At 38.7% G+C, this 23004-nt stretch overlaps 1 protein-coding gene across 1 annotated transcript; it reads left to right on the forward strand.

Annotated features, from left to right (window-relative positions):
• Positions 1-2024: 2024 nt before the first annotated feature.
• On the forward strand, positions 2025-22537 carry SPI1 (Spi-1 proto-oncogene). The gene is made up of 5 exons (XM_056492588.1): positions 2025-2372; positions 8755-8848; positions 15791-15978; positions 20285-20432; positions 21102-22537. The coding sequence occupies exons 1-5, from the start codon at positions 2328-2330 to the stop codon at positions 21416-21418; spliced, it is 792 nt and encodes a 263-aa protein (XP_056348563.1). The 5' UTR covers positions 2025-2327; the 3' UTR covers positions 21419-22537.
• The last annotated feature ends 467 nt before the right edge of the window (positions 22538-23004 follow it).

Below are 23004 nucleotides of genomic sequence, written 5' to 3' on the forward strand. Positions count from 1 at the left end.
GTAGACCCTGCTTTAGGGGTGAGAAGATTCTGTGTTTACAAACAGGATAAAATACCAGTTATATATAATTGTGAGAAACTAGTCTGTGTTGAACTTCAGCAAGGTTGTTACTAATGATGTTGCTATACAAATGTGATAAACAAGTGCTTTATTTCACTTTGAACATTTCCATTTATGAAGATACCCTCTTTTCTGGGAAGATTACTCAATTGCTGGACTTTCTACTGGCCCTGAAACCTTATGGCATATAATTTAGTTTTGATTCAGCATACAGAGAATCAATTTAATTCTTTATATCCATTGCCTTGGTGCATTTATGATTACTGTGTGCTTGGACCTGGTCGATATTGTTGGCAATCTAACATTCCCTGAGTGCAGTAAGGCTGGTGCAAAATATCTGTCCTTATTAGGCAACTTCCTGTGCTAAATGACAGTACAGAAATATCATCCAGTCTATGGAATATAGTTTCATTCCACTTTAATAGAAGCTTCTCTGTATGAAACACATTCTTAATGCTTGCAGAAGCTGCTTAAGCTATCTTCCAGTGTGCAGTGAATCAGATAGCATATCTTGCTTGCTCTGAATAGCCTTGTTAACAGACACACAATTTCCACAACTGCTTTTATCACCTATTATTCAATTACCCACTGTAAGATTTGTGTGTTCACTCCCTTCTGCTCTGTTTGCACTGAATTTTATCATCAGGGTGGTAGTTTGCTTCTCTCCTTTTCCCCCAGGTGGTTTGATTGCTTCCAGGCTGGTATCCAGAGGCAGACTTGAGAACCATCTCAGTGACAGAAGTGGACTGTTAAGCAGCTTGCTTATTCCCAGGCTGAAGTCAAGAGCTCATGGTATGAATTAAGTAAGAATTAAATACTTATGTATCTACTAATGCTGATGAAATTCAGCCAGAGGCTTCAAGAGTTAATATCCCACATGTTCTTGATTTTGTCCCATTGCTAATATGGTTTGCTCATTGAGTTCTTGAGGGTGGGGAATGAGAGGAACTTGTGAGTGGCCTCTGGTTTTACCAGTGTACGAGGGAGGAAGTCTGGAGTGGCTGAAATTCCCCTAGCACACAGATCCAGGTGAGTGGTGAACAGGCTGCTTTCAAAAGCAGAACCTGTGGCACATAGGCATAGACTGAAGGGGAACAAACCAGACAAAGAAACTTCACTTTTCCAAGCCATTAGTAACTAACTGCAAAGCAAGAAGGCATTTTGCAGAATGAGAGCTCTGTCCCCTTGTAGCCAGGCCCCATCCCCTACAGCCTGCCCCGTGCCACTGAGTATGAAGGGCATTTGATCAGCACAGCCAAATGCAAGCAGAAGACTGGGATAAAGAGAGGGGAGAAAACCAGGAAAGCAGAGTTAACACAAAGTATTTCTGCACCCAACTCTTTGGGCAGGAGTCTACACATCTTGTACTCTATTCACTGTTAAAGGCACTCAGGACCTGAGGGAAGTCATAATGAGGGACATGTATTAATTTCTCCTTTTCCCCACTCACTTTCTCCTTGCATGAATTATTAAAAAAAAGAGCTCGCAAGAAAGAAATAAGAGGACAAAGTAACTTTCACTGAATTTACTCTCATGCAAAGCTGATGACAGAAGTCTCATGGGCATAACTTCAGTGTTTTGTATAAACTAAGGCTGTGTATTTGAAACTGCACGTTCTTTTTTTCCTACCTGCTAGGTATTGCCACGTAATTTCAACACAGGACTATTATTAACTGGCAGTCTATGCCACTGCTCTGGCCTCACAGAAGTTGCCAGGAGTGTGTGTTTATGATTTACCCTTAAACCTGAGAGCAGCACCATGGTTATGGGTCATGTAGAGTGGGAAGCACACACTGGCTGCTGATAGCAGGCCCAGGCTGATTATACAGCAGAGCACCTGTCCATGGCTGGGGCAGACTTCCTGCTGCAGCGCCACAGCTCCCTGCAATGAGATTTATGCAAACTGGCTCAAGAGTGATGTCACAGCGTGCTGATAGACCCAGGCTATCTGCCTTCTACAGACATTTGATAAAATCAGGAACTTCGCATACAACTCGGGAAGAAGTTCACCTCACAACCTACTAGGGCAAACTATGAAAACTTGTTAGGGTCCTCCTATCCTGAGATCCGCCACTGCTAAGGGACTTCACAGAGTCCGAGGATCTCACTTTTTTCTCTTTTTTTAATTTAATTTTCATTTTTCTTTATTTTTCCTTTCCCTCCCCACTTTTTTTTTTTTTTTTTTTTTAAATATGGTTTTTTGCAAGTCAGTTATTCTGGATGTTTGAAAACTGAATTAAGCAAAATTCACTCAAGAAGTTGGCTGAATGTTGCAAGCTTGCAAGATGGAAGGATTTCCCCTAATTCCCCCTGTGAGTATATGGATTTATTTGTAATATGGATCATTGGGCTCAGAAGCAAAAGACAAAGTAAACCAGGTTTTGTTATTTACGAATATCTGTCTTGGTCTGTATTTGTAGTGCCAGGAAGTTCGGCTTAGGTCAATATATAAAACTAGTGACAACACTGCAATGAAAGGGAAATTAACATTTCCTCCCCAAACTTGTATCTGATTTTGATCTCCATTTGTTTTCACAGATTAAATGTATGGTATTTTTGTACGGGACGTTTATAGCAAGTCAGTAAATCTCTTTTCTTCAGTGCCACCTACGTGATATAAAAGCCGTCTTTCTTCAGACTGTAATTCGTAATCATCTGAAGTCTCTGACTTAGTTATGTATTGCACTGTCTACTAATCTGTGAGAGAAGAATTGTTGAATGTTGATTTACATCTTGCAGATTTTAGGACTCTCTGTGTTCTTTGCAAGGATGGCATTTTAGTTTTTAACTAAAACTTTTCTTGAACTAAATTATCTTGAATACCCTGACTATGAAAAAGCAATTGGCGAATGGGGAAAAAATCCTATGGTCCTTATTTGGGTCCTTCAATGCTTTCTCTGCTTTTTCTGTGTGCTTATGGGGCAGGTCTATCCTTTCCTTAACTCTGAAGCATTGTTGTACTGCTGCAATTTATCGTATGGTGAGTTCAAAAATTATTATTTATGAAGAAAACCATGTCACTAACCTGTTGTTCAGAAACCAGCCTTAACGGGAAATCTCTTAGCAGAATGGGTACAAGAGGCCTTAAATAGATTTCGTTAAGTTTGTAGAAGCTGAAGAGGTGTCAAATAAGGTGGTTCACTTGGCTTTTTATGTGGTAGATAGCTTACAGTAATTGCTATTCATGTGTCAGAGAACAAAAAGAGACAATGCAGATTCAAGGGCTTTTTAACAAAAACTGGTATCAAGTTTTGGTGTTGCCTTGTCCCATTTAATGAAGACTAAAGACATTTCTTATCTTCCATCCAGAAAGACGGCCCTTTGAATTCCTGTCATGTTCAGAATTCATGATGACTGAAAGTATTTATCTTATTTTTGGGGGAGACCCTTTATTTTCTCAGTTTATCTTTAGTGTCACTGAAATCACCTATCTACCCAAAGGGTGAGAAAACCCTAAAAATAATTATTCTTTTTCTTAAGTACACAGAATTTCCCAATGGGTCTGCTGTAAGTGCAACAGAATAGAAATCAGAATAGAAACCAAGAAAATAAAAATGTATATAGAGATTTCTCAGTATGTTACTTGTGGAGCTTAAAAAAAATAAAATTAAAAAAAACCACAAACCTTGTCCTTATCTCCCCCAGAAAACTGCCTCTCCATTAAAAAAAAAACAAAAAACCACCAATTGTTAATTTTCTGTCCATTCATTAACACATAGCCAAGTTTTCTGTCTTTTTTTTTTTCCCCAGTGTTGAATTCCAGGACGTATGTTGAATAAATTGAGTGAAAAATCACAGTTTGGCCCATATTCTAATTTGTGTTGCATTTAATATTCTGTCTGAACTGTGTTCTGATGAGTGATACAACCGGCAGTGAAAACACAATTACATCTTATTGAAGCAGGGCAATTAGATTTTTATTTTTGTGATTAAACTGTAAAAAAATTAGCAATTTTGTGGTTTTGTGCTCTCAAATTTGCTCTAAGTGCACTTTGAGCACTGCCAGCTAGAGCCCTGCATGTCTGTGTCTCCTGGGACGTTTTCAGCGGGGAGACACGAGCCTGTTTCTAGGCAGGGGCTGCAGCAACACTTCCCTCCTCCACCCCTCCCCATGCAGTTGAGGGTGGGTCAGTAACTGCTTTCTCTTGCCTGTGCCAGGAAATTCTTATCCTGCAGCTGGAAAACACTGTTTAAATGGTTTGGGAGCACTGCATCTTCCTCTGAAGATTAGGAATCGTGTGGGGAAAAAATTCGGCAGGCTGGGTCTGTGTCTTCCAATGCACATAGAATTCAGTTGTGTTATGGGTCAGAAAATTATTAAGTCAAACACCTCTGCCTGAAGAGGGTTCCATTCATTTATGAATTCTTAAGTAGCCACCTGTAGAAATGACAGCTTTGAATGAAGTATTTTTGCATGAGAGCAAAAATGCCCCACAGAAGTGTTCTGTTCCACACAACTGCATTGTCAACACGGTCCAGTGAGGCTGGCCCAATGAGTAATCATGCTAATAATTTTACTCATCTTTTCTAAAATAGTTATACTGTAATTTTTTTCCAAGGAAATATATTTAATCTTGGCCTTAAAGCTTGTCTCAGCAGCACATCACTGGAAATTGTCTGAAGTATTTTTGGATCACATGCTAGTGAATAGTGATTTTACAATTTAGTGATTTTACAATTTCCTGGAATTATCTGACAAAATCTTTGGGAGTAACAAGATTTTCAGACTGCCATTTAGTTGAGTCCAATGTGTCTCTCTTAACCAATGCCAAGTGAGCTTTCTCTGTCTGGTTTTGTGGCTTTTGCCTTGAGTTTCAGGGCAAAGATGGAAGACTGAGGCCACTCTTCATTTATCAAAGTCTGTGACAGAAAGTATTGTTTGCTGACCTCTTACTTGAGGGTAGAACACTGTCTTAGATAGTGTACTGCACCTCATGGCATGCATGAAAGGAGATACCAACTTTAGACCACAAATATGGGATTCTAACAAAGCTTTCAGTCACTCTTTTGCGTGGAAACAACCGATAGAACAAATGGCCATTGACACCAGTTAAATATTAAACATAAGCTATTCTTTGCTTTTTGCCAGGAGTAACAAAACAGTTCAGTGTCATGGAAGTGCTGTCAGTAAGATGATGAAATGGGTGTGGGTGGGGAGGTTCCAGAGAAGGACAGGGCAAGAGGGTAAAGACTGGCACAAGAGGCAACAGCAGTACATGGTGAAACCACTTCTCTCTAATTAGAGAAAACATTTCTAAAGAAACTTTTCTAAAAAAACAAACAAACCAAAAAAAAATACCCAAAAAACCACCACCAATAACAAAACCCCCCCCCACCAAACAAAACAACAAACCACCCCCCAAAAAATCAGAAGGCAATTAAAAATAGGTTATTGGAGATAGCCTCTCTAATAAATAGAGGGAAATATCCCACCTTCCCATAGGATAATTTGAGAGAATACATGCTGCTCTATGTCCTTTAACCACCATCTGATTAAGTTTATGATAAGTAGGCTTTTAAATATTTAATATACATCTTGCCATGTTAGTTACTGTGCCCTTGAGGATCAGACACCAAGCGGTGGCATTACAAGTCCTTTGTGGGGACAAATTGGTCCAGTGGCATGGGTTAACAAGGATACACACATCCATGTTTTATCAAAAGGATCACTGGACAGGAAACAGATCCAAGGACAAAAATTCCAAGGATTCATAATAGAGAGATTAAGGGAATCAAGAGTCTATTTAACACACCTCCCTTTAGCTCTGGTCATTGAACATGCACCTGAGCTGTAAAAGTAGCTTTAGAATGGTAAAATATTTCATTCTCAGCTGTCAGACTGTGAGACACTATTGCCTGTTAATGTATATTGGTCTGAAGTGAGGGAGTTTGAAAAGACAACAAAGGAAAAGCACAATTAGGAAAAGCCAAACGTTCTTTTCCATGCCTAAAATATGTATTTTTTATCTACTTTTGGACTGATGCTTGGCCTTCCTGCCAAGCTATACTTCTGTAAAAATATAAGTGATAGGTGTTTGGTTTTATCAGTGGAAATTTTAGCAAATTAAGCCTAGATTGACAGGATACTGATTTCTTTTGAAATAAGTTTACTTTTGGCTAAATAGTTATCAGCGTTAAAAACTTCAATGCATTTAGGTATTAACTTCTTAATGATTTCTAGCAGTTTCTAGTATTTTAGTTGAGGAGAAACAGAGATTTTTCTTTCAAACAATGTACATCTATATGACTTTTTAACCTCCTTTTTCCCAACTAGTATGATACGCATTTTCCATTTAGATGTAGACATTTTCTCTTTCAGAGAACATGAATGCCTTCCTTTGAATTATATTAATTTATAATACTAATTATAAATTTAGTTTTTAATTTATAACATAAATTATAATAATTTAAAAATCTGAATATGAATGCATAAGTTTATGTATTTAACAGGAAGCATATATTTAGGGAAAGGAAATGAGGGAGTGGAATGAATTAATTTGCAAAGATAATGAAAAGGAGAAATTCCATTCACAACTTCATCCTAAGGACAGCAAAACACAGACTCATTACTTTTTCATGTCAGAGATCAGAGTACACAAAAGGTCGAAGGAATGAAGATGGGTAAATACATATAACCACAGAGAAAACACCAAGGAAGTACATAGAGAAAATGCAGAAACATGGAGAAAATACATGCTGAACTGTCTTCTTTGACCACCCTCCTGAAATCTGGAATATAGGTTATACTTCCCATTGTATCTCTGTGTCAATAAAGGGCAATTATTTTGTAATCACATATATTTGGAAAGAACAGCTCTGGAGACCAGAGAAGAGTCCTGCCACTGGTATTCCTGCAATTAAATTACTTGTCCATTTTCCTTACTCTTTCCCTTAGCTTGTGGGTTATCATCTTCTCAAGAATTCCCCAAAGCAATTATCCACCACCACCAGTTATATTTGGAGCTTGTAGCCAGGTGATGGATTTTCTCCTGAGGCTTTAAATATTCCATGGATGTGACTCCCAGTTAGTGTGTGTGCTGAAAGCCATGAAGTCTTAGACAATCTTACCCAGTGCATTTTAATGATACACTATACAACACATGGCTCCTACTAAGGATTTACCAAGTTCCAAAGTAATTTCTGAAAGTGTTTTGTTGGGATTTTTTTGGTATGAGCTCTAACATATTAATCTTCAGAAAGGGACAATCTTTAAATCCCCAAATTCTAACAGAATGAACTGAAGGAGTTAACCAGAAGAATTAAAGAAACCAGGAAAAAAACCCTAAAAAGGTCCTTTCCTTTAGCTAGCTACATTATCTACCATCTCCATCTGGATTTTAGTGACAGCTGCTACCTTAGGTTCCATGCTCTCAAGCAGTCCAGAGGAGTAAGAAAATAGAAGCTCTCCTGTACTTCTGTCATGCTGTCACCACGGCATAAACTTTAAAAATGCAGATGTTAAAAAATGTGACAGGTTCATGGAAGGAGGGAAAGGATTTGGGACATACAGAGAGGCATTTGAAATGTAAGCACTAGAAACACGCCCTTCATTTAAGTTATCAGTTATTTTAAATATTTGTCCTTCAAAGTTAGTTATGAATAAAATAATTAATAACTATTAAATAACTAATTAAATAATAGAATTAAAATGTTTCTATTAACACCAAGAAATACTAGAAATAATTTCCTTTCCAAAAAAAGGAAAGACAGGGTGGTTGAGTCCTCGTTTGCTGTTGACAGCACAAGAATTTGTTTGGATTGGAAGAAAATACTGTAACAAACTTAACTGGACCAAGGTTTAACAAAACCCCGTGACAGACATTGTCTTCTCTAACTCTTCCTTCTGGAAATAAACAAGAAGGAACATTAAATGAAGCAACAAAATTGTGCACAACTAATAGTAAAAACTTTTATTGCGACAATGTGAGATCTTGATCAGTATTCACATTGGAGTACTGGGCCTGAGGAGGAGGAGAAGTGGGAAAGTTACCCTATGTCACCTGTTTTAAGAAGATAGAGAGGACTTCAGTTCTACAGCTAAGCATCCAGCAGGTCACAACTCACTATTTGCCCCACATTTGGACTTTTTAAGTCTTCACTGTGTATCTAAAAGCCCTGTGCAGTAGATTTGGAGCAGCAAATATTTAGAGGCCACCTTGGACAGTAACTGAGAAAGAAAGTGTGTTTATGCCCTCTGTCATAAATGTATTTATGCCCTCTGACAGATTGCCTCCATTTAGTCAGACCTTCAGACAATCAGAATATTTAGGCAAGACAAGTTTCTGCTTTCTCTTTGTGTGCAGGAATAATCATCATCATCATCAATAAAAGAATATGTCTGTTACTACCAAAGGAAATATGTCACCTTTACTTGTGCCTAATATCTACAGCATCTCTAAAGCAGTATCTCAGAAGGCTGGAGTGTGTGATACAAGGGATTTCTGTGTTACAACTGCACAAGTTCTGCTACACAGGATCTCTTTTCTATTGGGATTAGTCTTTTTTTCCCCCCCCAAAACCAGTGTTTGGTGTCACACATTTTATTTCTGCTGATTCAATAATAACTTGAAATCTCCCCTTTCTTTCCCTGAGCAATATAAAATGGGCTGGCATCAACCCTGCACTAACTATATGAATAATTTGGAAAGGATTTGTGTAAACTTACTGTTCTAAAAATTCCTCTTCTTTTTACAGCCCTCTGAAGATATGGTACCCTATGAGTCAGACCTCTACCGACAGCCCCATGACTATTACCAGTATCTCAACAGTGATGGAGAGAGTCATGGTGGTAAGTAAAAAAAAAAAATCTCCTTGGAGCATAAAGTTACCACAGGAAACGGATTTAGGAGATACAAGAAAATAACAAATCTATTGCTGTGATTTATAATGTAGAAGAACACATTTTTGAATCAGGAACAAAAAGTATTTTATTAATAATATAATATTATTATATTATTTGTTCTAACTCAGCAACTACAACATGGTTTCTCTGAAAGAGCATTTTGAAAAGCACTCTATGATGCAAGGAGTTTCCAGGAAAGTAGGATCTCATGATCCCTATTCTTCATTATCTTTACTGTTTTTTTTATTTTCCTCTGCAGATCAAAAGCATTCAGCTTGCTTATCAACATTTTGAGAACATGGATTTGCAACACTCTTTTTGTGTTCCCATGTCCAATTCCCATTTCACTTAGGTCCTAGATAATCTATTTGTGCTTTCATTTTAGTTAAGCTTCTTTAGTATTTTGCCTTTTTCAACTCCATGTATTTTTCTCTTTCTTTTGATCTCTATTGCATGCTGCCACACCTAACTTTAACTTTCACTCTTCCTCCAGAGCAACCAAGTACTTCCTCTCTCCAAATCTATTGAAAACTTCCTTGTACCTGTTTGTATGTAAATATAGCTCAATGTAAGAATGGTGTATGATTATTTATCACTTCAATTTATATATGTGCTTTCAAACATTTGGTGTCTATATTTTAATGTTGTCTGGGCACTGGACTCTAAATCAATGCAGAGGCAAGAGTCTTGCTTTGTGGATTTTGTCTGCAGTGCAATACAATGGTCCAGCAACACCACCCTGGAAATACCAGAGTCAATATTGACTCAGGAAGGAAAAGCACCGTTCTGCTGTATTACTGGTGGCAGTCCCTGCAGATCCTGGAGTTTCCCTGAAAGATTCCCACTGATACAGCAACTAGACCCATTGCTGTTAAAATTTAAGATGTGAACTAATCATAGCTCAGCACTGTTTTGTCTTTGGCAGCAGAAGCTATCTTAAAGAGCAGTGAATTACTAGATAAGATCACTGAGCATTTAGCTGAAAGATATTCCTACCTAAATTTGTTCTCTACATTTCATTCAGGAAACACCTATGATATTCTTAACACCTGAAGGCAAAGAATTAATTCAGTTTTTATAAGTTATCTCATGGCATCTGTCAAGTCTCACTAACCAAACCCAGCCAATTCCACATGGAAATTCAGGGTTTTTACATTATACCCCCTACCTGTTTGCACACTCATAAAACAGGATAACATTGATTATCTCAAAAGGCAATTGGGACAATTAAACAATAAATTTAAAAGATGTCATGTAGGAAAAAGCACTGGGAAATAACTTTTCTGTCATTAAGTCTAGGCTACCTCAAGCAAAAACATCCCTTTATCTTTCACAATTTTATCATCCATCTGGTTTACTGCCCATTTTTCTATTGAAAGGCTGTTCCTAAGCTATATTTCTCAGAACACTAACATGATTTTACTCCTCATAATGACTACTACAAAAACTGGATAGTGACCTATATGGGTTATAGCCTAAGCAGTACATAAACAGAACTTTAAACAGAAATTTTTTTGTCTAAAGTTGTGCTGCACTTGTCCTAAAGAACCCAAAAACATATTTTTAATTCCTACAGTAAGTGCTTATGGAAGAGGCAACCTAAACCCAGCCTGCACATTTCAGTCAAATTTTTATTTATGAAAGCACCTGTAATGTAGTTGACTGTGTATAAATATCTGTGCCCTGCACTATCCTGGATTGATCACAGTCCAAAAGAGCAATGAACAACCAAAAAATACAGATGGTGACTAAAACCCATAAATTATTGTAGTTTCCTTCTTTCCAATAAACATTGAAAAACCCAACTTTGGCTTTCATTTTGTTTATGTGACAGAAGTACAGAGTCTTGAGAAGAGCCATGCAGGAGAGCAGGAAAAGGCTGCCACAAAGTACGTTTAGAAATATGTATTAAGTGTTCAGAACAAAGTGGAAAAAGGCACAATGATTGAAAAATTGAGGGAGAAAGGAAGAAAAAGGTGTTGCAGTGACAGCAGTGAAAGAGACAAGAACCTGGCTAGACGGGAGGATAAAAAGAAGAAACAAGAACAGAATTGCGAGAGAGACATTCAGCTTGGGGTACAGTGAGATCACTGACAATACATAAAAATACTTTTGCAGGTCTGCTCAGCATCACTATGCACCCTGATGCTAGCAATTAATGCAAATAGATGCCACTAGACAGAATAATACTTCTGATTTTGCTAAAGAAATAGGAAATAGGAAAATTTCCTGAGGTGTCAGACTACTTCTCTCACTGCTAGAAAATTAATTTTTGTGAAAGGGAGATGGCAATGTCTTAATCTGCAGATACATGCATTACTTTTCCTTTTCCTCAAATATAGTACTGAAGGAAACCCTTACTCCATATTTACAAAAATAGTACTAAAGTCCACCAAAAAATCTGTAGATCTATGCCACTAGTGAGTAACATGTAGGAAATAATTTCCATAAGTGAACACTGAAATTAACAGGCAAAACCACAACATGGTATGTTCATCATCACAAGCATTGTGTGTGATTATTTTCTGTACTGCAGTGTGACTATGTTTTAAATACTGTAATAAACACAAAGTCATGCAGGACAGAAGCTGCTTTGAGTGATCATGTATTAGCCCATCACCCCACCCTTGTAAGTCTGTAAGTGTAACACAGCATATTTTGTAACACTAATGCAATCTTAGTAATTACAAAATTCCACTGCAGCTTTGTCTCTATGTTATTACCAAACATTATAGGTTTAGTAAAAATTGCTTTTTGTATGAAGCTGAGTGCTGCCCCTTGTTCATTTCATTGCTAGCCTCATGGAACTTACTGGATTTCATGATCTGGGGTTTTATTTTTCTTCCACATCCTGGATTAACATGACCATTTAGGAATCCCAGCTTTGATTTTATTAGCTCACATACAAGTGGAGGAAAGTCCAAACACATGAACCTTAGTCTTAAATGCTATATGAAAAAGAAAAAGAATTCCAAACTTCATTTAAAAAATCCCCTCCCTTCAAACCTATCCACATGATTTGATGGGGCCTGACCCGTAGGCTTTTGAACATTTGGCATAATTAAAGTCACAAAGTTTGTGAAGTGAGAGCTGATGAGAGTCTAACATTGTTTTAGATAAGACAATGCTCTACCCAGCACCACAACACTCTATTCAAGAGTGATTCTGTAGTGTCTCATCAGGACATTGAGTTTCCAGTGTCCTTCAATATTTTTATTTCCTCTATGGGTTTTTCCTTGCCCTGTGCAAAGCACAGTGGGAACTTGTAAGCTACGCAGTGTGGAGCTGGGAAAGAAACTCTCTCCTGGTTCACCATGTGTTGGCAAATCAGCCCAGGCCAGAGCAGAGCCTCGCAGAGAGCTTGGCCAGAGCTGCAGCCCAGCCCTGGCCACAGCTGTGTCCCAGCCTGGCAGAGCCCTGTGCTGACAGAGCTGTCGCGCTTCCTGCTCCGGAGCTGGCTCATCAATTTCTGCCCCGTTTCACACTGCGTAATGCAGACTGAGCCATTGCTCCCCTTTTATTATAAATACCTTCCTCGAGCCTGTTTCATGTTCTGACTGCTGGTTCTAGCATTATTCATCTATTCAAAGAGGAGCAAAGCAATTTACAGTGATGAGAAGGTGCATGAGAAAGTTGAGTCAGGTTTTCTCACTTGAGGAGTGAGAGTCTGCCTCCATGGTGAATATTGACACAACGCCTTTAGGTCAGCTATTGCTTCCCAACAGGCCAACATCCTCTCTGGCATGGGAGGGAGTACAGAATTCATTATTGTCCTTCCTCTAACCTTTCACTACATACAAGACCAAAACAAACACGATCTCCATGTCTCTGTAAGAAAGAATTTTTTCACATCCTCTTTCACTTCACATGAAATTTCTCATAATGACTCCATTTGTAGGTATAGCTTGGCTTTTAATGACATTTTCCTTTACCCAAAGAACAGGCACTTTCCATTTCTAGAATTTTTATCTCCTTTTTTCTTCCTTCCACCCCCATGTTTTAGAGAAAAGAAAAAAATTGCTATGTGTCACTGACAAAACACTTACAAAGAGCATAGAAGTAAAGAGTTTCTGGTAACTCAAATATCTGCAGACACAGATATTTAAATTTTTCTCTTTTTATTTTCATGTGCAATAACTTAGTCAGGATGGTTAACTGCAGAAGGACTTGTGGAGACAGATTCGTAATTTCTCTTCTAACGTTACTAAACCAATCTTGTTTTTCCTGAGCATTACTGGGAAATTATAGATATTTTAGAAAGAATAAGGACTTTGCTGCCTATCACAACTTGAATATTTGGACATAAATTTGTGTTGAAGTAGTTTCTGACATAGATCTTTTTTTAGCATAGTACTATTTTGTCATTACTTTAAATCCTATATGCTGTGCTAATAGCATTGTTTTATTACTTTATTTTTACAGCAGCATCTAATCCCATAAAAAAGGAATTTAGTAATTAATATGATAATTACTAATTAGTTATTATCATGAATATGCATGAATAATGTTCCATAGGTTAATTGATCTGCCAAGGTAAAAGTTAGAAGAGTTTTGGAGCAACAGTAACCTTGTCATAGGCTAAAAAAATGAAGAGGTGTCTCAAAGTATAAAAACATTACTGCTGATAAAAAAAAATATTTTAAAATAATCAAAAGTAGACCATCTAGAGTGTGCAGAGATACTCATGGCTATGCATGTTGGAAATGTTCTTGGCTCTCTCTTGGCCACCACATTTGCTGCTAGTAAGACATTCCACAGCTGAAGACCTGCCACTGACAGCCTCAGAGACTTTTTCCTGGGCTTTGTCATCCTCCCAGTTATGCATTGATCTCATTTGCGGTTGTAAATTATCAATGACAAGGGATCTTTGGGAATATGCATTGCCCTCTGACAGAGCACTTTCCACACAGCAAGCAGAGCCAGATCACTCTAAGGAACAAGAGTCTGGATTATTCTTGTGATGTATTCTCAACAATTTAATATGCAGAGATGCCTATGGTATATTGGACCTCAATGGCTGGCTCTATTTAGAGAAATCTGCATTAATTTAACCCAGAGAAAACATGAGTTACCAACTCCAAGGTTCACACTGGAAGTGCTCCAAGCTTCCTACCAGTACACAGCCTTAGGTAAATTATGGATTTCAACTCACACACTCAGCTGTTTCCTGGGTTGAAGCAGATGTGGATGTAAAAACACCTGGGTCCTTTGCACCCACAAACCTCATTTTTTTACCCTAGAAACTGAGATTTTTCTCTTGAACTGCAACATGAAGAACTGCTACCATACATTGTAATTATCTTAGGGCTATAAAATCCTAACCCATAGAAAGTGCCATACAATAAAGAGAAGAAATGACAAAGAAATGCAGTAGCTTCCTGGATGCTTTTATAAGTACATTTCCACCCCTTTCACATGCAGTGATGAGGTTTATTCATGAATCAGAAAAGCAGAAAGGACAAAAAATAAGTGTTGGTGTCATAATTGTTGTGACAGAGCTTCCAAATAAATTTCTACAGGCCTGAGCACAAAGGCAGCTGAAAGAGCTTACAGCTTCTCAGGTGCAACTGTGCTTGGTATAAACATATCACTGAGTCCCCTCAAAGGAAGCCACATTCAAAGTCACTCCCTTGGATTTCAAATCCTCAGTGTGATTACATTTAACTGTTTGAAACATAAATGGGGAAGGATGAGGAGATGGGAGATGAAAAAAAGAACTAACTTGATATTTAAGAAAAATATTCATAGCACATTTGTACCCAGACAACATTGTGCACAATAACATTATATTGCAGAACAAGACAATTGCTCCTAATTAGAACTCTTACACAGAATATAATAAAGAAGTTTCAGCCATGCATAAAATGATGCACAAAAAGGTGAAGCCTGGAAGATTAGTTCCAAGCTCAGTCAGAGTAGAGGACATAGTGTTGACACTGATTTCAAAAACAGGTTGCACATAAATATGTAAATATATAAATTTATATTATATATAAATACTTCACATTTCCCATAGAAAATTTAAAATTTTGAGCAGAAAATATGACATTCTAAAAACCTGAAGGTGTATGTTGAAATAAAAAAGCTAGAAATCTAAAACTGAGGATGATATGGAATTTCATTTCAAAGATAAATGAATCAGGAAACATGATAGTGGTTATTTAAATACTTCTTTATATTTTTTCAAAAAATCCAAATTATCACAGAAATTTCAAATGTACCAAAGAGATAAAAAAGATAAAGAGCCTTCATTAGAATTTAGCTTTCCTGTATAGAGTGTACACCAGATTTCCACATGTGTTTATCCTTTTATTCTCTAGTATTGGTACTTTAAAATGTGTGAAAAACAGCACAGCAGGAAATATCTAGAAAAGTGCCTTTTCTGCAGCATTCCTGAAATTTTGCTAGCACAGTAAAATAAAGACTAAAGATAGCTGCAGAATAATCGTCACATTTTTTCCACCTCCTCATTTCCATGCCATGAGGAAGAGTGTAATAAGAATATGACAGTATGTAAATCAATAGAATTTGTTGTCTCAAGAATGACAATGTTTTGAATCTTGTTTCATTCTCTTCTTGAGAAAGGTGCCAGCATTAACATCTTTTGTATCTTGTGTTAAATTATCATGGAAATCCATCTCACTATCTGAGAGTATTGTCCTACTTAAAGTGGCTTAAGTAATACTTCCCAGTCACAGGAATTTATGAGATTAGGAAAAGAAACTTTACAGGGTTCTATGCAGATTGTCAGCAGAGAGAGACAGGTCAACAGGAGTGGTTTGGAGAGGACAGAAATGGCAGTGACAGGAGTAAGACTCAATGAAAGCCAGGTAAATACCACGTTTTTAAATCTTGCAATGACAGACAATCTATTTTTTTTTCCTTCAGATCATTATTGGGAGTATCATCCACACCACATGCACAGTGAATTTGAGACCTTTGGAGACAACCATTTCACAGAGCTGCAGAGTGTGCAGCCTCCCCAGCTGCAGCAGCTCTACAGGCACATGGAGATTGAGCAAATGCATGTCTTGGACTCTGCAATCCCAACCACACACATTGGACTCAACCATCAGGTATGGCTACCAACCCCTGCTCAGAATTTCAGGTGATAAATAATGCTAAAGGAAATAGTACATTAGGGAATGCACACTATAAAGTGAAAGAGATTGCTCATCAGGTTCTTAGGGCGTGTAAAGCTCTTCATTCTCAGGAAAAAAAATGTATTTAACCATCTTTTTACCTGGATAATAAGAAATCATGCTCCCCATGCTGTCTTAAATGAGAATTGCATTTTGTGGAGGTGTTTGGAATTTCAAATTTTTGTTTGATTTGGAATGAAAATCAACTGGTCTGCAATTCTGCAGATGAACTGGACCTGAGAAGCTTTGTATCATAGTGAGGGTACCCATGACTATTAAGAAGTAATTCTGAGCTTTGAAGTAGTAGTAAAGTTTTAAATATTTCCAAGGAACCCTGACAGTTTTATATTACTTGTATGAGAAATGCTAACAAAGTCAAGTCACTGGCAATTCTACCACAGGCTGAGGACAACCCATTTGTGCTTATGTCTGGGAGTAAATAAGTCACAAACCAAAGCACACTGTCTTGTCTGTGCTCAGGTTTTACATTAAGCCAGGCATTTCCCTGAAAAAAAAAAAAAAAAAGAAAAAAGATGTTCCACTATGCAGTAGTCACCAAAGCACCAGTGAGTTCTCACTTAGCTGAAATTAGAAGGTGTTCCATCATACTGCAAAGAAACTAAGCATAGCAGGTGTGGAAATCACTCTTGACCCTACAAGAATATGCCCAAAGTCATTACTGGGAGCAGTAAGAAAGCTGGGAGCACTTGTGCTAAAGTTTCCCAATGTACCTGAAATAAATACAGTCCTAAATACAAGACAGAGTAGAACTGAAGTTGGAGAAAAGAGTGTTTTCTGATGACAGTGCTGCATGTAACAGTACCCTTGCTGAAACTTTGTGAGAAAAGCCACATGCATGGGCTTACCATTTTGGGTTTCTCTGCTCAAAGCAAACTGAAATTGTATGTTAATACTGTATTAATCAAAAAGAAAGAGAAAAAATAGAATGAGTAAGTTAACACTGACAACAGGAAACTGCAAGCCATCGAAAAATCAGGAATAGAATATAAGATGTAGATACAAACAAAGAATTAGGAACAGAAAGTTACAAATATAAAAAAATGCATCATGGAACAGCAGTCTGTGGGAAGCTTCAAGCTGTTTCAGTTGCTCATTGCAACTGCTGATACCTAATGACCAACAATTACCTCTGGCCAAGGCAAAGGATGAAAATGAACCCCTTTAGGGATGTCTTTGGAAACACAGCCAAAAAACAAGAGAGGGCACTTCTTATCCCCGTTCATACTACTCAGCTATGGTCTTTCATTTCAGGATGAAAGGCAGGGAACTAATTTTGTTACAACTTTTGATAAAGGGCACTATGATCTCCCTGACCCACACCCACCAAGCTGCAGATGTTTGTACGTAGAATTCACCTCCACCCTCCTTTTCCTTACCAGCAGGGGATCTTTGGCTTTCTACTTTACTTTTATTCCTAGAATAGCTCATGCAAATAGTACTTGGCCTGCTCTGAAGTTCAGCTTCTGGTGTGTCTCAGTCCCAGGCAAAGAAACAGAAGCAGGAAGCAAGTTTTAATCCTCTAAATTTGCTAGTTTTTAACTAGCATGCTTGTCCTGCAATATCAGTTATTGTTTGCAATAAAGGAAGAATATGCAGAGATATTTCTTTAATTTGCAGTTGGTATCACATTATTTTGTGAAATCAAATTTGAAGTTTATCCCGTTCATGACCAAGATTCGTTAGCCTGCCAACAGGTGCCTCAGAAATAATAAAATAAGAAAAAACATTTATTCTGAAGGGAGAATGAAAGAGAAGGTTGGAAAGCTGTGAGAAGAACTTTAGAAAGAGGAAAATCACATATAGGTGCTAGACCCTGAGAAAACACCAGAATATGGAAAGTAGCTAGAAGTTCCTTAAGTTTTCTCTCTCCAGAAGTGTATTAGTAACCTGGTTCTTTGTAGTACAGAGGGCAGTCCTCTGTGACTCTGTCCCAAAAGTGTGTGACACTGTACTGCCCTTGCTGGGTTTCAGGTGCAGAGGAAGTGTAAGCAGAGATACAGCAGTCAGGGAAAGTGGGGACAGGGTGGGGAAAGCTTACTCAACCCCCAGGCTGGGCTCTGCAGCTGCCTTGGCTTGGAGGACACCATGTCCCCTGCCACTGTCCCAGAGAAGGGGTTCCTGACTCCCACACCACCTCCCAAAACACTCCAGCTTTTTACAGCCTTTTTCTCTGCGGGAGCACCAATCTCCCTCCCCTGTAGGACACTGTCCCACCTTCTCCTTCCCCTTCCCCCATGGCACAGTGTCTCCCTCTCTCCCTTCCCAGCCCTGAGGCTGCAGCTTTCTCAACTGCAAGGAGCTGAGGGTGACTGTGGTGAGCTGAAGTTTCGCTCCTGGGGATTGACAGGAAGCTTACAGGCACTCTTGCCCAATGCTGCCCTTCCTGCAGCCAATCTGCCAGCTCATTAACTGCCAGCTGCTGGGCCCCACCAGCCCTTGCACAGCCTTATTGGCACATTTTAAGGTGGTGCAAAGCTGCTCTGAAAGGCACCACTCGGCCAAGCCCAGCACAGGGTGAGTGGTGTCACTCCTGAACACCCACTGCCCACCTCAGTGTGCCCTTGGGAGGGCACCAGGCTCAAAGCATCCTTTCCTTGTGGAAGGAGCAGAAACCCTGGCAGAGCCTCCCTGGAATATCATCCCTTAGATAAGAAATTGCTTCCTTAGAATGACTAATGCTAGAAATATTTTACCCCCTCTTGCAGACCCCTGCTTTATCTCTTTGTGAGTTAATTGGTCCTTTTTCAATCCCTTGGGTGATTGGTCACTTTTTACCTAAAACCTTTAAGTAGTTGGTTAGCTTTTCAATCTTTGATATTATTGGTTCATTTTCTAAGGTACCCTAACCTTATAAAAGCCCCTTTAATACCCCATGTATTCAGACTGCTGCCTGGACCCCTTAATGGAAGAAATAAAGTGTCTGAGGAAGCTCTGTGCAGCTTTCTCAGTCTCTTTCTCCCTGCTGGATAAGAAGGTCCTTTGCAAACAAAGCAGAAAAATCACAAAAAGAGCTGATGGCCTAGATTCTAGGCTTGCTTGCATCCCAGTACCTTGTGGCTGAAATCAGCCTGAAGCACCAGGAAAAGCTGTTCCTTACAGAACTTCATATCCAGGCTTGTTGTGGCAGCTTGGGACAAATCCTGAGCCCTAGCAGTCACATTTCCTGGTGAAGGAGAAGAGCAGTACAAAGAGAGCTCACTTTCAAAGACTATCATCTGTCCCATTTCATGAAAGCTACATAAAATATGCTGCTGGGTTTGGGGGCTGTTGGTTGGGTTTTTTAATGTAGGGACCAGGTTTTTATTCCACACCCTTCAGACTGACCTGTTTCACGTTATTAAACAAGAAGATGCAATAATTTGTGGCAACCAGTAATGTTTCCTAGTAAACCAGACCACAACTGAGAATTTACAGAGCTGAGGTATATTCCACACTGCTTCTGACAACACCTCTATATAAGGGCAAGAGAATTTAGCACAAAAACTAGCTTGCTAGCTTTGCAGATGAGAAATTCCCCCCTAATGGGGAATTTTCAGAGAGCCATTTGGGAAAAGAGAATATGGGCTGATATATCCTTTATCTTAGCATTAAAGTTACTCCTCTCCCCGTGGGGAAAGTTTAAGAGAAAGCTGACCAATTGGTATAATCCCATCTCCAGATTTGGATGCAGCCCCACAGGGTTTCGGCGCTGTCAGAATGTACTATGCCTGAGAAAGGAAGGGGACAACAGAGCCAAAGCCAGCCATGATAGGGCAGAACTGTTCATCTCTTTGAATTTAGCTCCAGATGGTCTGTGTTAGGAAAAAAGTTGTTCTGAAGAGCAGTTTCACCATGGGGATAGACAACCAGGATCAGAAACTCATTGGGATAAAAGCAAGCTTTGGGGAGATATGGGGGAAGAGGGACAGTGTTGCTTGCATGGGATATAAGATATGAGAAAGCTCTGACATTCACAACATTATTCATTCTTCCCTCTTGTAAAGGTGCATTGTTGTACATGTGTAAGTGCTGACTGTTATCTGAAAGTGTTTCTTAATAGGACGGTATTTATTATAAATGTCAACAACTAAGTCACTCAGTATTACAATGGACATTTTCCAATACTTCTTACTTTCTCCCCACTTTTCTCTGTGCCTGTCTTCATTACGTTTCCTTTTTTAATCTTGATGCCCTACCCTGTATCACTGCCTTCTCCCTCTACTGCTCTGTTCTCCAAAAGGTGTCCTATTTGCCCCGGATGTACTTCTCTCCACCTCAGCCCAGCTCTGACGAGGAGGACATAGAGAGGCAGAGCCCCCCCTTGGAGGTGTCAGATGGGGAGAATGATGGTGTGGACCCTGGGCCTGGAATTATGCATGGAGAAACAGGTCAGTGAAAACAGAAGGATTTTGTCAAGCTATCAACTGAGCAGGTGTTGTATTACCATGATGATAATCAATAAAACTGTGGAACTGCTGTGCTAATATTTTATGCCATGGCCAAAGCTTTTCTTTCCTTGTCTCCTTGCACTCTCTGTCCTCTGAATCTTTCACAACTGTAACTATCTCAAACCTCATTTCTTAATGTATTCCTCTGCCTCCTTTGGCTTTATCTATTCAGGCTTCCCGAATGGAAATGGCTTTTGCCATTTCCCTTCCAGTTTCTATTAACAGCCAGGAAAACCAAGACAAGAAAGTCAAGGAAGAACCAATTTAATAAAATACATATCTGTCGTTGCTCAGTACCTGAGAGTCATATTCTGTATCAACTTCCAAAATGAGGTTTAGGTTAGTTTTTAATTAGAAATGTTTTTCAATTAGCTTCAATTTAGCAAATTAATTTCAGAAGCTTAGCCTTTGGAATTACTTATTGCATTTTTCTTCTTGGTACATCAACCCACATTTTGTGTTACATTGTCTACTGTTATAAATGCTGCAAACTGAAGAAGTTATGCACCTCCCAAGCTAGCTGAAATACTTAGATACTTACTGCTGTTTCACGAGGAACTACACACAAATACTAATGCTCCACTGGTTTCTTCTTTGACTCTCACACAGGCAGCAAGAAAAAGATCCGTCTGTATCAGTTCCTTCTGGACCTTCTTCGCAACGGGGACATGAAGGACAGCATTTGGTGGGTGGACAAGGAGAAAGGTACTTTCCAGTTCTCCTCCAAACACAAAGAAGCATTGGCACATCGCTGGGGCATCCAGAAAGGCAACCGCAAGAAAATGACCTACCAGAAGATGGCACGGGCTTTGAGAAACTATGGCAAGACAGGCGAGGTCAAGAAAGTTAAGAAGAAGCTGACTTACCAGTTTAGTGGAGAGGTGATGGGAAGGGGGGGCACTGATAGGAAACATTATCCTCACTGAGGCCTTGGGACCCTGAGCAAGAAAAATATTGAGAGCTCCTGGCTGGATACCAGCAGAGGAGATGGACGCATCTTTCTCTTTGCTTCCTGTGCCCCCTTCTCTGCCTTTAAACAGCCTTTATCATCAGATGTTTCTGGTACGAATTCCCTTCTTCAGCATCTGAGAATCCTAATCATGACAGAATTCTTTGCTTCCATCCTCCAAGCTGGACAGAGTTGGGAAATTTAAACCATGTACAAATATATTGTTGTCAGGAAAGAATTTTTTTTTTTTTTTTTTTTTGATTGTAACTAAAGAGTACAGCCGATGAAGTTTTGCCTCCAGAGGTGGTGCTGTGTCACTGGCAGTGACACCGCATTAGCTTCCAGCTTCTAAACTAGCATTAATACAGGCTCTGCCGCAGCTCTCAGGGCTAGAGAGAAGCTTGCAGATCTTGGAATGATACCTGTTCTTTTAAATAGTAATAACATGTACATATTTAATAAAATTAGATATAATGGAGTTTTGATGTTTGCATAATAAATGATTACTTCACACACAGACATCACACATTCACTTATGCAGATGCAGCTCCTGTGTGGTGTCTGAGCAAAAGGTGCCCTGGCTTGTAGGGCCTCACCCATCTGTAGCTACTCTTTCATTTACCTGGAAAGATCATCAGTGGTGTCAAACTAAGTAACAAAGGTAAGAGATGAAATACATAACTGTGAAAGAGACTACAGTACTGAGGATTTAAAAATACATCTATGTATATATTTCTCACTATTTTTTCTAGTGCAAAAACCCTGCCATTTGAACATTTTCTGGTCGTGTATATCAATAATTGCATTTATACCCCCATCCTGTTTAGAATGTAACAATTAACCATATCCTTCTATTGTTTTACTTATTTTCCTGCTCCTGTTCTTTTGTCTTATTTTCCCCCACAGTGATACCTTATGAATCTGTCTTGGAAATAAGTTGTGTTTAATCATGTCTTTGCAGAATTCCAGTACAAAAGAGTTTCAAGATTTTAACTGTGGATTTTAATCCCTACTGTAAAGCAATTAATAGTAACTAATAACAACTGCACTGTATAGATAACACTCAAAATGCAAAATAAATGATAATTCAATACCTAAGACACCATGGTAAATTTACCCAGTACATCAAAACACAGAAATTAAATCCAAATTCAAGAAACAGTAAGAAAATTAACATTTTAAGTTTTAACATTATTTAACGTATCTCAACTGCTTCAATCACTCAAAAGTCAGGAAATATCATCACGAATTTCCCAAAATAGATGAGGTGAAATGAGGCAGAACAAGAATGAAGAGAAGGGGGTTTTTCAACAATAGTGAAATGCAGTACAGCATGTCAAATATCACTAAATAACTTGAAATTTTTCAGAGCTTGCTCCTCACTGAAACCAGAAATAGTTGAAAGTGATGAGCTTCTTACAGACCTGAGTTCTCAAAATTAAATCTAAACACAGTCAGTGTTATCTGCACCAACCATCTCACTGTGGAAGTGAAAAGTCTGGTGACATCACAGCCTACAGTGTCTCTTTGGAGCCAAACAAGAAAGAAGCTCCTGGTTAAAAA

The sequence above is a fragment of the Oenanthe melanoleuca genome, chromosome 5 (assembly GCF_029582105.1).
Source record: "Oenanthe melanoleuca isolate GR-GAL-2019-014 chromosome 5, OMel1.0, whole genome shotgun sequence".
Taxonomy (NCBI): Eukaryota; Metazoa; Chordata; class Aves; order Passeriformes; family Muscicapidae; genus Oenanthe; species Oenanthe melanoleuca.

Bases quoted from the DNA above. Each gene is read 5' to 3' on its own strand.
- SPI1 (XM_056492588.1), top strand. From the start codon at position 2,328: ATGTTGCAAGCTTGCAAGATGGAAGGATTTCCCCTAATTCCCCCT. The intron at 8,849-15,790 runs GTAAGTAAAAAA...TTTTTCCTTCAG, and splicing joins TGATGGAGAGAGTCATGGTG to ATCATTATTGGGAGTATCAT. The intron at 15,979-20,284 runs GTATGGCTACCA...GTTCTCCAAAAG, and splicing joins ACATTGGACTCAACCATCAG to GTGTCCTATTTGCCCCGGAT.